The sequence below is a fragment of the Ambystoma mexicanum genome, chromosome 6p (genome assembly GCF_040938575.1).
Source record: "Ambystoma mexicanum isolate Mex_15411 chromosome 6p, UKY_AmexF1_1, whole genome shotgun sequence".
Lineage (NCBI taxonomy): Eukaryota > Metazoa > Chordata > Amphibia > Caudata > Ambystomatidae > Ambystoma > Ambystoma mexicanum.
The window spans coordinates 1,135,578,444-1,135,593,424 of record NC_090935.1 but is presented as its reverse complement, the minus strand read 5'-3'; the positions used below and the strand labels follow the sequence as shown (position 1 = coordinate 1,135,593,424).

Here is a 14,981-nt window from a genome sequence, read left to right as displayed (position 1 = left end):
TGACAATGTCTGGGGGGTGAGATATGAAGTAAAGAAAGCAAGGGCCTTGTCCCTGATGCCTAGAGATGGTGTTGAGAGACAGAATAGTTGACGGTATCAAAGTCAGCAGAGATGTCAAGAAGAATCGCAATAGATGAATGGTTAGCATGACGAGCGGAAGAGATGTAGTTGCTGACATTGAGAAGAGCTGACTCAGAGTGCAGAGGTCAGAAGCCAGATTGATTGATTGGTGTGTGTGTGTGTGTGTGTGTGTGTGTGTGTGTGTGTACTTTGGAATAGAGAGGTAGAAAGGAGACAGAATGGAAGTTGGCAGGACAGTTAGGATCTAGGACAGGTTTCTGAAGGATAGGGATGACAGTAGCCCACTTGTAGGATGATGGAAAAGTGGCACTGTTGATGGAGGAGTTGAAGAGGTAAATGAGATCTGGAGCAAAACCAAGAGCTAGGAGTTTCACTATGTGCAGGGATGGAGGGTCAATGGGGACACATGAAGGGTTAGCGCTGCACAGGAGCTAAATAGCTCCCAGCTCCCTTCCATTCCGAACCCTGATGAGGGTTCTTTGTTCTTACATCGCCAGGTGCTTTTTCCGAAAATGTTTGGCCGAACTCATCGAAAAATATGGGAGTCTAGGTGGGGTGCTAAGGGGGGATATAAAGCTTAGGGATGTGGGAAATGGGGACTAGATAATGGCAAAGGAGCTTGGGGGGGGGGGGGGAAGCCCTCCCCCAACATATATATTTCTGAGGCTTGTGAAATCTGCTTAGATAGGCCAACGTCTAGTGGAAGCTGCGCAGTATTACAGTTGCTGTTTTCGAAACTCGAAAAGTGACATCGACAGGGCATGCCAGTAATACTATCCCTAGTGACGTCCACTGTACCAATGATCCTCATGTGTCGAGGTCTCCCAGATTGGTTTTTTTCGGCCATGCTAGACGGACGCTTGTAGTGGAGTTCCTCTTTCGGCTGATAGCCATTTCCGTTTACCTAATTACTGATGGTTCCTTCATTCTATCCTTTATATCACGACTATCGATATACAGACGCCGATGAAGGACAAGAAGAAAGACCGTCTTGAGACATCAGCAATGGATCCATTTCGGCCTTGGAAGGCAGCTACGGGTTTCGGCCTTCGGGCCAAGCTGTAGGGAGAGAGGAGGGAGGTCATTATAGAATGTATATGGCCCTTTTTTTACACTACATCCGTCTAGCTGCCGTTTCTTTCTGTGATGGACCAGACCCCCTTTAAATTTTGCCCCAAATGCAGTAGAAAATGTTCCTGGGTCGATACGCACCTAGTGTGTAACTTGTGTCCCACAAGACCACATCAAGGGTTCTTGAGCTTGCAGGCTCGTCAAGCCCAAGACTTTGAAGGGCCGATTTACTAAACACTGGGCCCACTACGGCAGGCAGCTCGAGGCCATGAAAGTAGAGGGTGCTTTCAGCGACGGCAGCAACACTGCGGTATCAGATGGCGAAGGCCACGGGGTAGCTCAGGCTATCCAAGCGCAGACCCTCGACCCCCGGAAGACAGGCCGGCGGCCTTGTTATGGGGACAACACCCGGCGGCGGAAGTGCTATCACTTTATCTACCACTAAGCACACAACCATAAGGCCGAGACTCAACATGTGTCGAGTGGATGGCCAGGCACGACTTCCAGGGAAAGGTCTGTGGATTATCTGTACCCTGGGCACTCTCGTTCGAGATTGCCTCATGACAAGCGTCGAATGAGAAACTCCCACGAGGGCCGATTGTCGGCAGACAAGGCTCTGGTTCAGCCTGCACCCAAAATTCAACGTTCTCTGTCAAATTAGGTATTAGGCCCCAAACAGTCTGGGAAACGCGCCTCAGGGGACCAGGGTAGGGAGAAGGAGCCCAAGAAGTTGTCCTCTAAGCCCCCTCATAGGGAGAAGCCCTCTCGCAGGGAGAAATCTCAGGAGGCTAGGCCCACCCCTCATAAGGAGAAACCTCAAGAGGCTAGGCCCAAAGAATTCTTATTAATTCCTCCTACAAATGAAGATTTAGGGATTCCTTCCCAACCATTAGTCATCCCTAGTTCGGCACAATGGTCGGCTGAGGATATAGACTGGGTCATGAGGAGGATGTCCTTCGTGGCAGACTTTTATGAAAAGGACCTTTCCTACTTTCAAAGTTTTCAATCCACTCCCCCCACCACAGCACCCTCTGGGTTGCAGATCGCTACACCACCTGCTCAACCCTTAACTAAAATGTTGCGCCCCCAGAATCTAGTGCAAGGCACAATCCTTGATCTCTATGACCCGGACTCCGACCATAAAGACCTTGCTATTCAAGAGGCAGTTGACCCTTATTACGGGGATGATGCAGCAGACCCTTATTATGTGGATGATGAAGACCCTGAGGTTGACCCTGAGGCAAATATGTATCCCATAGATTCACCTGTTGATCAGCATCCTCCGGTCATGGACTCGCCCATTGACAACCAACCCCTTCTAAATGAAGTGCTTGTCAAGGCGGCAGAACATTTTCAGATAGAAACTCAAAAGGTACAACAAGATAAGAATTGTATAGAAATCCTTGGCTATAAGAATGCTGTTGCGTAGTTTATCCCTCTCCTTAAGTCCATTCAACAAAAGATACAGCCATCGCTGGAGACCTCTAATCTTACACGGGCAGTGAACCCCTGCATAGAGAAACTGTTTAGACCTGTCCCATGTGACCCGCTGTATATCAGAGGCCAACTGAAGCCTGATTCATTAGTTGTAACTACAACAAGGAAGAGGGCTGGTACCCCTCTAGCTTCTGAGGCCACGCCTGACAAAGAAAGCGAGAGATTTTACACAATGGGCAGAAAGGTTGCTTCCCCCGCGGCATTCCAGACTAGGATTGCTAACAATTGGACCCTGTTGGCCATTTACAACTGCCAGAAGCGGGAAGAGGTCTCGATCTTACCATCATCGGCACCAGGACCACTTAAATCTCAGTTTGCCCAGGTGGCCGCAGAAGGCAGAGCAGTGTCAAGCTGCTTATTGAAAACCAATCTTGACGCCGCGGACAACGCAGGTAGGATAATGGCAGAGGGAACTATCATCAAGCGTCACGCTTGGTTGTGCCGGGTTCAAACCAGAGATGCAAGCTACCCTTATCAACATGCCCATTGAGCACAATGTGCTCTTTGGCAAGGCTGTCAAGGACGCCTTAAAGACGGCCAAATATGAATACGAGACTCTCAGGTCATTGGGCCAACTGACCAATAAACCTACTGGCCAAAGGGGAAACAGGAATTTTCGTCGCTCACGCGGCCAAAATTCTCAAAGGGGTGCCACTTATAGCCAAAGCCAAGGTACTGCCTGGGGAAACAATCGGGGGTCAGTCCTCCCAGAATTACTCAAGAGGAGCGTGCAGATCCCGCGGACGCGGTAGAGGCAACTCCTCCTGAGGTGGCACTCCGCCTCAAAAGCAGTGACTATCAGCTCCGGGTGCGCTCCCATGCCTCTCCAGTAGGAGGGTGCGTATCCAGCTTCACCCACGCATGGAGGGAATCGCCACAGACAGATGGGTGCTGTCCACTGTAACAAGCGGATACTGCATAGAGCTCCTCCAGCGCCCCCCCCCCCCCACAACCAGCCACCACGACAAAAGACCCATTCCAAGGAACATCAGCGCATCCTTCTTGAGGAAATCGCAACGCTTCTTCTAAAGGACGCCATCGAGGTTTTCCCGGCCAACCAGGTAAACAAGGGTATTTATTCAACCTACTTCCTTGTGCCAAAGAAAGACCTAACAATGTGCCCAGTATTAGATTTGTGCCCTGCAAACAAATATGTCAAGCCACAAAAGTTCTGCATGACTACGCTACAAGAGGTAACCCCCCTACTAAAAAAGGGGATTACATGGCAACTCTGGATATGAAAGATGCCTATTTTCATATTTCAATGTTCCCAGCGCACAGAAGATTCTTGTGTTTCAAGTTAGTGAACCAGCACTACCAATTCAAAGTGCTGCCCTTCGGAATAGCATCTGCTCCAAGGGTATTCACAAAGGTACTGGCGGTGGTGGCAGCACACCTGCATAGGGATGCAATCCTAGTGTGCCCTTACTTGGACGACTGGCTGATTACAGGGGAGTCTCCCCTAATTTGCAGAAAAAACATTCAAAAAACCATCAACCTTCTCTTTCAATTGGGCTTCTCCATCAACGAGAAAAAAATCAAGCCTAGTGCCAAGCACAACCAAACAGTCACTAGGAGCTGGCCTAAACACTCAAGAGGGATTGGTCTTTCCGTCAGAGCAAAGAGTCCAAAACATGTTACTGCAAATAACACGTTATCAGGCCGGCAGCTAGATAAGGGTGCGCAAAGCTATGGCTTTGCTAGGCATGATGTCATCTTGCATTTACCTGGTACCTCATGCGTGTTTGCGCATGCAACCCATGCAGGAGTGATTGGCGAAACAGTGGTCTCAGGCAAGTGGTCAGTGGGACGATCTAGTGGTCATTTCGCCAACACTAGTACAAAATCTTCGCTGGTGGACAAGATAAAAACTGTTGAAGGGGAAACCCTTCTACGATCCGGAAGTAAAAGGGATTGTCACGACGGACTCATCGCTCGCTGGGTGAGCGGCTCATTACCTTCACCACACAGCTCAGGGTCTGTGGCCTCATGCAACAGCACAGAACCACATCAGTCTACTAGAACCTCTGGCAGTATTCAAAGCCCTTCGGCATTTGAGTCTCACCTAGCGAACCAATCTGTGCAAGTCCTGACAGGCAGCACTTCAGCAATGTTTTACATTAATAAACAGGAGGCACACGCTCTCCAAATCTGTCTAGGCTTGCGCAACAAATTTGGAAATGGGCACTCAAATCAAAAATATTCCTATCGTCACAGCACGTTCCAGGGGAACTCCACTCTCTTGCAGAAGAACACGAGTGGCAGCTTCACGCATGAGTCATAGAACACCTCTTCTCTCAATGGGGATTCCCCACAATAGACTTGTTCTCTACAAACGAAAACAAGCAATGCCCAGACTTCGTGTCCAGGTTCTCCCAGCCAGGTTCCAAGGGTAACGCCCTTATGCTTCCCCCCTCCACCCCCAACACCTCTAATGAGGAAGGTGGTGAACAAGATCCACAAGGAACAGGTGACGCTCATCCTAGTTGCTCCTATGTGGGCAAGACAACCCTGGTATCCACGTGCGCAATCTGGCGATGTGCGATCCCATCAAACTCCCTTGCACTTACAATCTACTCACTCAGCACGGGGGCCTAACGGTGCACCCTCAACCTCACTCAATGAACTTGGCAGCATGGCTCCTGAGGTCATAGATTTTGGACATCTTAATCTGCCACAGATATATGGATATCTTGAATCAAGAAAACCAAACACTAGACACTGTTTTGACAAGTGGAGGAGATTTGTAATCTGGTGCCAGTCTAACCATATTAACCCCATATAATGTACCCCTTCACACATTCTAACCTACATGCTCCACTTGCTAGATGCAGGGTTAGTATTCAACTCCTTAAAGGTCCACCGGGCGGCTTTGTCAGCCTATACCACCTCCCACAATAAGGTCTCATGGTGGAAGGTACCTGTCATCAAGGCATTCATGGAAGGATTAAATACTCCACCCTCCAATGTCAAACCTGCCGCAAGGTTGGGATCTTAATGTTGTATTTGCTAAGCTCATGGGGCCCCCTTTTGAGCCGATGCACAAGTCTAGTCTCAAACACCTGCCTTACAAGACTGCCTTCTTAGTGGCTATCACTTCCATAAGCAGAGTTAGTGAAATACAAGCATTGTCAGTGCAGGACCCGTCTTTGTTGTACACAAGGGCAAACTGGTATTACGTACTCACCCTAGGTTTTCCCCTAAATTAATCTCAAAATTTCATGTAAACCAGTCTGTTGAGCTACCGGCGGTCTTTCAGGAACCCACCAGCTCAGCTGAGGTGAAACTCCACACACTAGATGTGAGGAGGGTGGTCCTCTACTATGTAGACAAGACCAGACCGCTAAAAAAGACAGATCAACTGTTTGTCTCCATAGCGCCAGACAGAGAAGGTGACCACATTTCAAAGAATGCCATCGCTAGTCAGATGTATACAATTGTGCTATTCCCTATCAAACAAGACACTGCCTTTTACGCTCAGAGCTCACTCCACAAGTAGCACAGGAGCCACTCTGGCTTTCATTGCAAATGTCCCTCTAGACAGCATTTGCAAAGCAGCTACAAGGAGTTCAATACACATTTTGACTCAGCACTACTGCAGTGACACTCATTCCAAGACAGATACACAGGTGGGACAAATGGTTCTAAGACATCTGTTTGCCCATGAACCTTCTCGCATCCCACCACCTCCTTCTTCCACTGCTCGCTAATCTATGCACAGCATGTGATCTAAACAGATTCCACAACCCTCAGAAGAGATACATTACTCACTGTAATCGTATTTCTGATACTTGTATCTGCTTAGATTCACATGCGACCCACCCTTCCTCCCCTTGTAGAGAAGGTGCATGGATGCTTACGAGCTTGTCTGATGCGCATCTGCTTGGATACAACGTTATTCACGCTACACCTCTTGTCAGAAAAAAAGATCTGAGGGTCCTCGACGCGTGAGGGATCATGGGTGCAGTGGACGTCACACTAGGGATAGTATTACTGGCACGCCCTGCCGAAGTCCCTTTTTCGAGTTTCGAAAACAACTGTAATACACTGCAACTTCCACTAGATGTCGGCCTATGTAATCTAAGCAGATAAAAGCATCAGAAATAGGATTACGGCGAGTAATGTATTATATATATATATATATATATATATATATATATATATATATATATATATATATATATTTCTCAATGTCAAACTCTGATATTAATCGGGCCAGACGAGCGGCGGCACTCCATGTTCAAAGGACAAAAACAATCCATCCGGATACCTTGTCTTATTTAGCAAAGTCAATCTTTATTTAAATCCATAAAAACAACACAGCTAAAGAGCTATTTAGCAAATATAAGCCATAAAAAGTAAGGCTCTCCCAAAGTGTGAAAAAATGTTGACGCGTTTTGCATCAAAACTCGCCGCTTGTTCACAACCACAATCCCCTATATAAATATTCCAGCCGAAAACGTTCAGCAAAAAACTCTGCGAATAAATACCTGGCGATGTAAGAACATGGAACCCTTATGAGGACTTAGCCCTGGTCGACACTTAACAAATCAAGAGAGGGAACTTTGAATAGATGATTGATGGTGAAATGTGCATAATGGATATTTATATTTTTTTTCATCGATTTTGAATAATGCACTTGACTCCGTTTTTCTTAACGTGAAATTGAGTATTTTTTTAAATTATTTTATCAACAAACTCCAAACATTACAAACTTGAGGACCTCCACATTTGCATTTCACATCATTATATTACTAATTAAACATTTCGGTCCTCCCCCCTCCCGTCCCTTTAACTCGAGCCCCTACTTAAATGTCACTGTTTTACTCATCTCTAGGCGTAACTACTTCTCTCCCGCATCATCCTCGCTATGGTCGGCCTGGGAGGGCCCTATCATCGAGGCCACCAGTTGTCTCCATGCCATCAGGGGTCCCACCTCCTACCCCCCCCCCACCCTGCTGACTGCTTCATACCAAGCAGCTGTTTGTGCCTCTGCTCATTTCATGAGGTCCGCCCACCACATCTCAATTCTAGGCCGTCGGGCCGCCTTCCGGCCCATTGCAATTCTCCGTTTAGCCAGAATATAAGCCAGGTCTTTTATCTTACTGATGTGTTTCAAGTTGCGTGGTCTGGTGAAAATCCCCAGCATACATGCCCAAGCTGACTCCACCTCCAAAGCAATTCCCTTTTTCGCAAGGCCAAAACATGGTGAAATTGAGTGTTTAACTTGAAAAGTAGGATGGTTTATTAGGCCTTCCCTTTGTTTGCCTTTCAAATACTTTTTAGAAAACAATGTTTTACATAATCATATGTGACCGTTTTTTTACCTTCTAAAAAGGATGAATGAATTTGAAGTTGTGGTGCATCTCTATTCTTCATTAGAATCTTGTTTAAATAAATGTTTCTTGAATGTTTCGTGCTGATCCTATTTGCATTCTTTTTTTTCAAAGGCAACCTGCTGATTGGCAGAACTGCATGACATGTCCACACCAACAGACCCTGGGGCAATGCCGCATCCTGGTCCCTCTCCTGGACCAGGACCTTCGCCTGGCCCTATATTAGGGCCTAGCCCTGGTCCGGGACCTTCACCTGGTTCTGTACACAGCATGATGGGACCAAGCCCTGGTCCTCCTAGTGTACCACATCCAATGGCAACTCTGGGACCTTCAGATTATCCGCCGGAAGCCATGCACCAAATGCATAAGGTAAAACTAATGATATTTTCTTTAATCCAAACCTTTTGGTCATTGTACGTTTTACAGAAAGTATAAAGACCATCTATTTCCAAATTTGCTATACAATGGGAGTGCCAACATTAACCCATTTGATGACCACCTTGCTTGTAACATGCACGTCTAAGATCTGCTGTATAGTGTAGATCCAAAATAAGCTCCCTGGAGCTTGTGTCTCCAAGAGAAAACAAAAGCGGATGACCGGCTGCATCCCCAGATGTAACAGGAAAGTAATATTAATAGTAATGGAAATGATGCTGACCCAATGCACAATAAATGTTGTTGTCTGTGTGTGAAGGCTTTAGTTGAGAACATTCTGGCAATTATGTGCGTGTCGAACTGTTGTAGGAGGAGCTGTAAACATTGCAATAAACAGGCATAGGTTGCAATCTCGCCTTAGTCCCTTCCGCTCAATGTTGACAATCATTTTGAAAAACAAACACTGACCTGCTTACCTCTGCGAGTGTGCGCTTTGCAGCACGCCTGTTAGTTAATCTTTCGTGCAGGGCTGGCATTCACACCCCAGCCATTAGCACCTCATAAATCTCAATCAGTGTATAGCTAATGTGATGGCTGACAACAAAGGGAGAGTGATAACAGGCAGGACAAGTGTGATTTATTTGTCTGGATGCACTGAGATATTGTACTGTGGGAAGGGCCTTCACCTGGTTACCCGTCAAAAGAAGTTGTAGCACTATGTAAGACTTAAACACATCATGATAATGCATAGTGTGCTGATATGAGGTGTTGCAACCAAGTTCAGATCAACTGAACCGGTAAATGGCCTATTTGAGGTCACTACAGCACAATTCCATCTTTCATTGTGGAATAAAATAACCAAAATGCAATAATCAAAGTTGAAATGAATATTGATCAAATGTGATTCCTACCATGGTGAAGAAGATAACTCGGTGAGTTGAGCAGAGATCTGTGTTCATGTGCAGGGTTTCATATTTGTGTATATACTTGCTGTTGATGGGAGCACTTGGTGTGCTACTAAACATGCATGTAAAAAAAAAAGAATTAGTTATGTAAACTAAAAAAAGCGTCATTATGGTGCTGGTTTAGTTAGTGGTGTTGCGTTTCTTTCCTCGCACCATTATTTTTTTTATAGCAAGATCAGCATTGCAAGATAAATTATAGCTGCTACATTTCTCAGTGGCACCCATCTACTGGTTTATGCAAAATGTGCAATGAGAAATGATTAGTGTTGTTGGTGTTTCTCAAATCCCTGTTATAATTGCCCTCTTTGTCTCTTCTTTACTTTAATTTGTGCTTTCTTTGAGACTTTCATATTATGGTTCCCCTTTGATCAATGTCCTTGTTTTTTAATCAATTCCTGAACATGAAGTATGTCACATTCTAGAATGTAAAAGGAAAGAAATCATAGGTTCCACATTTGGGACCCTCCCGTCCCCTGCACACTATAATATATTGTCCAAATACAGTCAATGATTCAATAAACGTCTGAGAGAACACGTTCAATTACATTCAATGACAGTACAATTCTAAAAAGTTTGAAATATTTAATCAAGAAAAAGAATTTCAAATGCAAAATAGCAAAAGAAAACATCCAAGAGTTGAATATGATTGGCTGACAAGTTTCAAGGTTTTCTCCTCATCCTCTTGGGCCTAATTGCACAGTAAAACATTTTGAAACCAAGTAAAAGTTCCCATCGGTATGTTTTTCACTATCAAACTATTGTTCAGTCTGACAAAAGTTAAATGCAAGGAAAGATGCATATTGCGCACAAGCGTGTGGGTGCAAGATTATCTCAATTTCACATGCTGGGGTTACATAATACATTTAAAGTGTGAAAAAAATACATTTGGAACCTCTGATTTCTTTCCTTTTGCGTAATATTGGTTTTTGTGCCAAGACTTTTTTCCCCTGCACCTTTAACCTCTTTAATATTTGAATTTTGACAACATTAAGATTGATCCTGAATCATTAGTGTGCACTGATAAATCACAGTAGCTTACATTCTAGAATGTACACAATGTGAAGAATGGCCATCTGGCGATGGTGCAAAGTCCTGGCTTTTTTTGATTTTTGTTAATACATAAAATAATGCAGGTAATTCCATCTCCAAAAGGGTAACCTGTCGACAAAATTCCCCTTTTCGTCAGCTCCATGCCAAAAACATAGGGCACTTGTGCCCTGCTGCATCAGTAGCCTGATATGCAGCGCATGCTCTGCTCATGGCATAAAGCAGGTTCAAAGGTCACAAGATTCCCAGTTGACAGCAGCAGTGACAGCCAAGTTTCTTCCACGCAGGGGCAGCATTTAAGATATGCTATCTAAACTGCGATGATCATGAGTAACCCATGCTTGTGGCAGGGTAAACTCTAAATAGAGCTATGCCTAAGATTGGGTATGGTACCACTTATGATCATGGTCACCACATCCCAACTGATATCGCACATGAGTTGGTTCTGCTGTGAAAGGTGATGTGTATTCTGGCCAGCCAGGTGTAGACTGCCAAATGGCAGGACAGGAACATGGAGTACCGGGCTTTTCCTTTGATCTGTGTGAGGGTAGGTAACACCCTCGACCAGAAGCAGCTGTCCTGGGCCCAGGTATCAAAGCACATCCATTCAAAAGGAGTAGCCTCACACCAGGGTGCTGCATCTCTTAGGGACTTTGTTCTTGGTGGCAGGGGAAGGAGGCGGGATTAGAGTAGACAGGAGGCCCTGGTCAGTGGTAGGAGACTTCCATCATCTTGTTGCTCTCACATTCTCTTTCCTGTCACCACCACTTCCTATGGGGCAAAGCACTTTGGGTGTGACATCAGGAGGGCAAAGTCCACTCTGTTCAAGAACAGGGATTGGACCACTAAGTCAAGCTAGCTTTAGTCCAATCGCCTGGGAACTTTTGCCTTTAAAATAAGGGGTCTCTCACCGCTTCTTTAGATTCTCTCCAATCCTCTCAAGACACAAAGATTCACCTGAGAGGAACCCCCTGGATTTCCTTTGGGGAAATTTGTGCTTTTCAAAGTCCTCCGCCTGAGGTGAAGGAGAAGTCCAAGGCAGAAAAAAGGTCTGTCGCCTACCCACTTCCAGGGCACATTGGGAGTGACCTTTGCTGTGGAGCAGGACCTACCATTCTGCGCAGACCCTGAATGGAGCCATCCTGTCCTGGAGTTCCCCATAGCAGACCAGCTGAACCTCTCTGCTCTACTGAACTAGTCGCTCTGTGTTTATTGCACTGTGAAGGAGGGGGAAGGTGTCGGCGCTGGCTTTTGTGCTCCTCCACCAAGTCAAACTATTGCTTGCACTTCAACCCAGCTTGACGCTGTCATGTGCCCTAGCTAAATCCGTCACCAACTAGGCCCAAATAGACTGCTCGATGCCGGGATCCAAACCGAATCACTGGTGAGTCACACACCAACTCTGACTTGGTCGATCATTCCTTTGTTCCCAGCAGGTTACTGGAACGGGCCTCTTTCTCCAAGGAAGAAGTCATTTGGGTTGTCTCATTCTTGTCAGAACGCTCAGCTAAGGTCTTCCATGGAGGCGCTGCATCAGTTGGCTCCTTTCTTCAATGTAGGGTGCCACAGGGTTCTTGCCTCTCCCCCAATCTGTTTAAACTATTTATGCTCACCCTGTTTGACCTCTTGGACGCAGAGGGCACCTGCTACACCAACTATGCTGATGATACCCAGTGTATGTTTCTGCTTTCAGGTGACTGACTATACAAAAGACATTGGAGTCATCAGTGGCACTTAGAATCTTCTTCACTGTTGGATGGCTTTAAACGGATTAGCCCTGAATAACTCAGACTGAGATAATGATTCTAGGCACAAGCCCCAAAGTGCGTCATAGATCTGGCCTATGCAGACGCCCCCCCCCCCACACTTTTTTAAAAAAAATAATATAAAAAAAATAAACTCAGGAGTTACTTTTGACCAAGAGCTCTCTATGAAACACCACGTTGGCTCTCTAATAACTCCTACTAAATTAAACTCCTGACGCAAATCAGTCTTACTTTGGCATGGCAAGCGGTGCCACAGTGGCCGGGGCCATCATTGGTAGTCGCCTGGACTACTGTGCTATTAGTCTGTTGGGTGTGGGCAAAGGTGAACTTAACCGTCTGCAAGTGGTGCAGAATAGTGCTGTAATAGCGGTCGTGGGACTATGCAAATCGGATCATGTGCCTTCTGCCCGTAGAGAACTGCATTGGCTTTCCCATCGCCAAGAGAATCCAGTATCACACCGTCTGCATAGCAGACTCCTGCCTCTCTTGCCAGAGTCCTTCCTACCCGGCAGATCAGCTGAAATGGCTCCCTGGCAGACGCTGCTCAAGGTCAGACGACTCAGGGCTACTTTGGGTATCCAAAGCCAAATTGATACTGGAAGTGAATGGCTGTTTCCCATTTTCTACTCCGCATTTGTGGAATACCCTCCCACCTGATCTCCGGCTTTGCCCTAGCCTTCCTATCTTCAAACGAAAGCTGAAAACTGTCCTTTTTGAATAATCCCTGGGATGACTGACGCAGCCTAGTCCCTCGGTCTACACCTGCAACCTCTCACTATTTTCTGTTCTGTTGTGTTAGGTTGCAGCGCTCCTATGCCTCAGGGCCCTTTGTCTCTAGCGCTTACAAAATAAATTAAATAAATGGGGGTTACAACCATGGTTCAGCCCAGCTAGCCCTTGAACGGCCACCTCATGGACCTGCACATCGATGTCCCCCAAAGTCATTGCTTAGACCATTGCCCGCCGACTCAAACCGCTGGAGCCTCACTCGACCCCTCACAGTGACTAAAGCCTGGCTTAACTGCGAAGCAATCCTGGGACGGCTCTGACCTGCGTCATTGAGAACACCTCTTCTGCTGCACAGAGGAACCACATTTGCCCCTACTCTGCGCCCACCAAGAACTGAATCCTGAAACTGACGCCGAACTGCCGCCTCGGTCCAATTGGGCCCTAGAGACTGGTTAGGTCTTGATCGTACCTGTTATCAACATATTTGTTTTGTGGTTAGTAATTCTTCTACCACCCGTGGAACCACGCTTTGAGTGCTAGTTTCTTCCTACATCTTCTGTTCTTCCGTTTGGGGTGGAATTTTGTACAGTATTTTATATTTGTTCTATTACAGGTGGTGTTTTAGTTAAAGTAAGTATATATATATATTTTTTTTTTTATAGATATTGATTGGATATTCCCTTTTGTTTTGGACTATGATCCTGTGTTTGGGTCACTACTGGTTCACCTTTACACCCCTCTTAAGATCATAGCTTTCACTCAGCCCACGTTACCACAAAAGGTAAAGGAGGTATATCTCTTAACTGTCCCTGTTTTACCTTTATGATTGAAGACCGATTGAATTCTTTGTCTCTCTTAAGCTTTAAATGGAATGGTTTGAGAGAAATCTTCTGACATAATTAATGATTTTGCCATATGCAAATCTAGATAGAAATATACAGTTTAATCTTGGTAGTGTTTCAGGCACATCAGCTTTGGGCAGTAGAAAGCATATACTCACTGGGTGCTTCTCAATTAATGTTTCTTTTGATTACTTGAATTTGTCTTCTGTTTGTTTGGGCATGAACTGAAATGCTAAGTGAATTTTGATGTTTGTTACTTGCTTTTTTGTTTTCTCTGCTTCGTAGTCATGCAATGTTTTTTCCAAAGGCATTTACTTTGGGGATTCATTCATACAGAAAGAATTGTCATGTTGAACTGTTAGGTTATCATTTAATTAATAAAATACTTGCTTAAAAATAACATGCCTTTTTTATTTTCTTTCAAAATTTAATATATTCGAAAAACAAAATGAAATGCTTTAATATAGCATCCTCTTAGGGTAACAGGTCACAGAGATGTGTAATGCTTATATTTTATTGACATAATCCATTTAAAGCCTCGACAAGTTTGTTGAATTTGGCTCTAGGTATGTAATCCCTTCGTTTTGTGGGTTGGGGGGGGGCATGGGTTTTGGGGGGGGCAGTGGTGACCTGTGTTTTAGGGAGGGCCCCAAGTCTGGCTGTTCCCCGGCCCCCAGAAACTGTCAAGCTTGCCCTGCTGTAATCTACAGTTCGCAAGGCAGAAGAAACACGTACTGTGCTCGAGTCGTCTGAGACTGTCCTTGGGCGTCAAGGTGCAGTTTACAACAGCTTGAAGAAAAAGCATAGATCTCAAAAGACACTCCGACAGAGACAGGAGAGCGTATCTTTTTATGCGGATGATGACCAGCTGAAATCCTGATTTCATCCACTCTGCAAAGGTTATGATAACCTGTTTTAAAGATGGTCTAGGACAAATTAATTCCTTGATTATTTCTAATCGGCTTAAACTGTACAGAAAACTTAAATTTGTATGTGTACTAATTCATCACCACAATGCTGTATCCCTGAATGATCTTGCACAGTCATTAATCAGGAATACCTGGGCCGAAATCTACTGGACATCCAGTCTGGGGCCTTGCCAGTCTCCCCCTCTAAATGCTAGGAACATAGGAATATGGCTGTATACCGGTTCGACCATGGAATCCTAAATTGAGGCAGTTTTCAGCACTTGTTTTTTCTGGCTTTGTACTCTTAAACGTTTCCTGGACTGTTTCTCCTTTCTTTGAGGTCCAGCTAGTTAACATCTTCATC

At 45.4% G+C, this 14,981-nt stretch overlaps 1 protein-coding gene across 2 annotated transcripts in view; it reads left to right on the top strand.

Moving 5' to 3' along the window:
• Positions 1-14,981, top strand: part of SMARCA2 (SWI/SNF related BAF chromatin remodeling complex subunit ATPase 2) — a 3,136,185-nt gene that overhangs the window by 75,489 nt on the left and 3,045,715 nt on the right. For both annotated transcript variants that reach the window (XM_069625745.1, XM_069625746.1), the window contains exon 2: positions 8,100-8,354. In XM_069625745.1, the coding sequence (XP_069481846.1) occupies positions 8,130-8,354 (225 nt within the window). In that variant the 5' untranslated portion in view covers positions 8,100-8,129. The remainder of the gene's footprint in view (positions 1-8,099; positions 8,355-14,981) is intronic.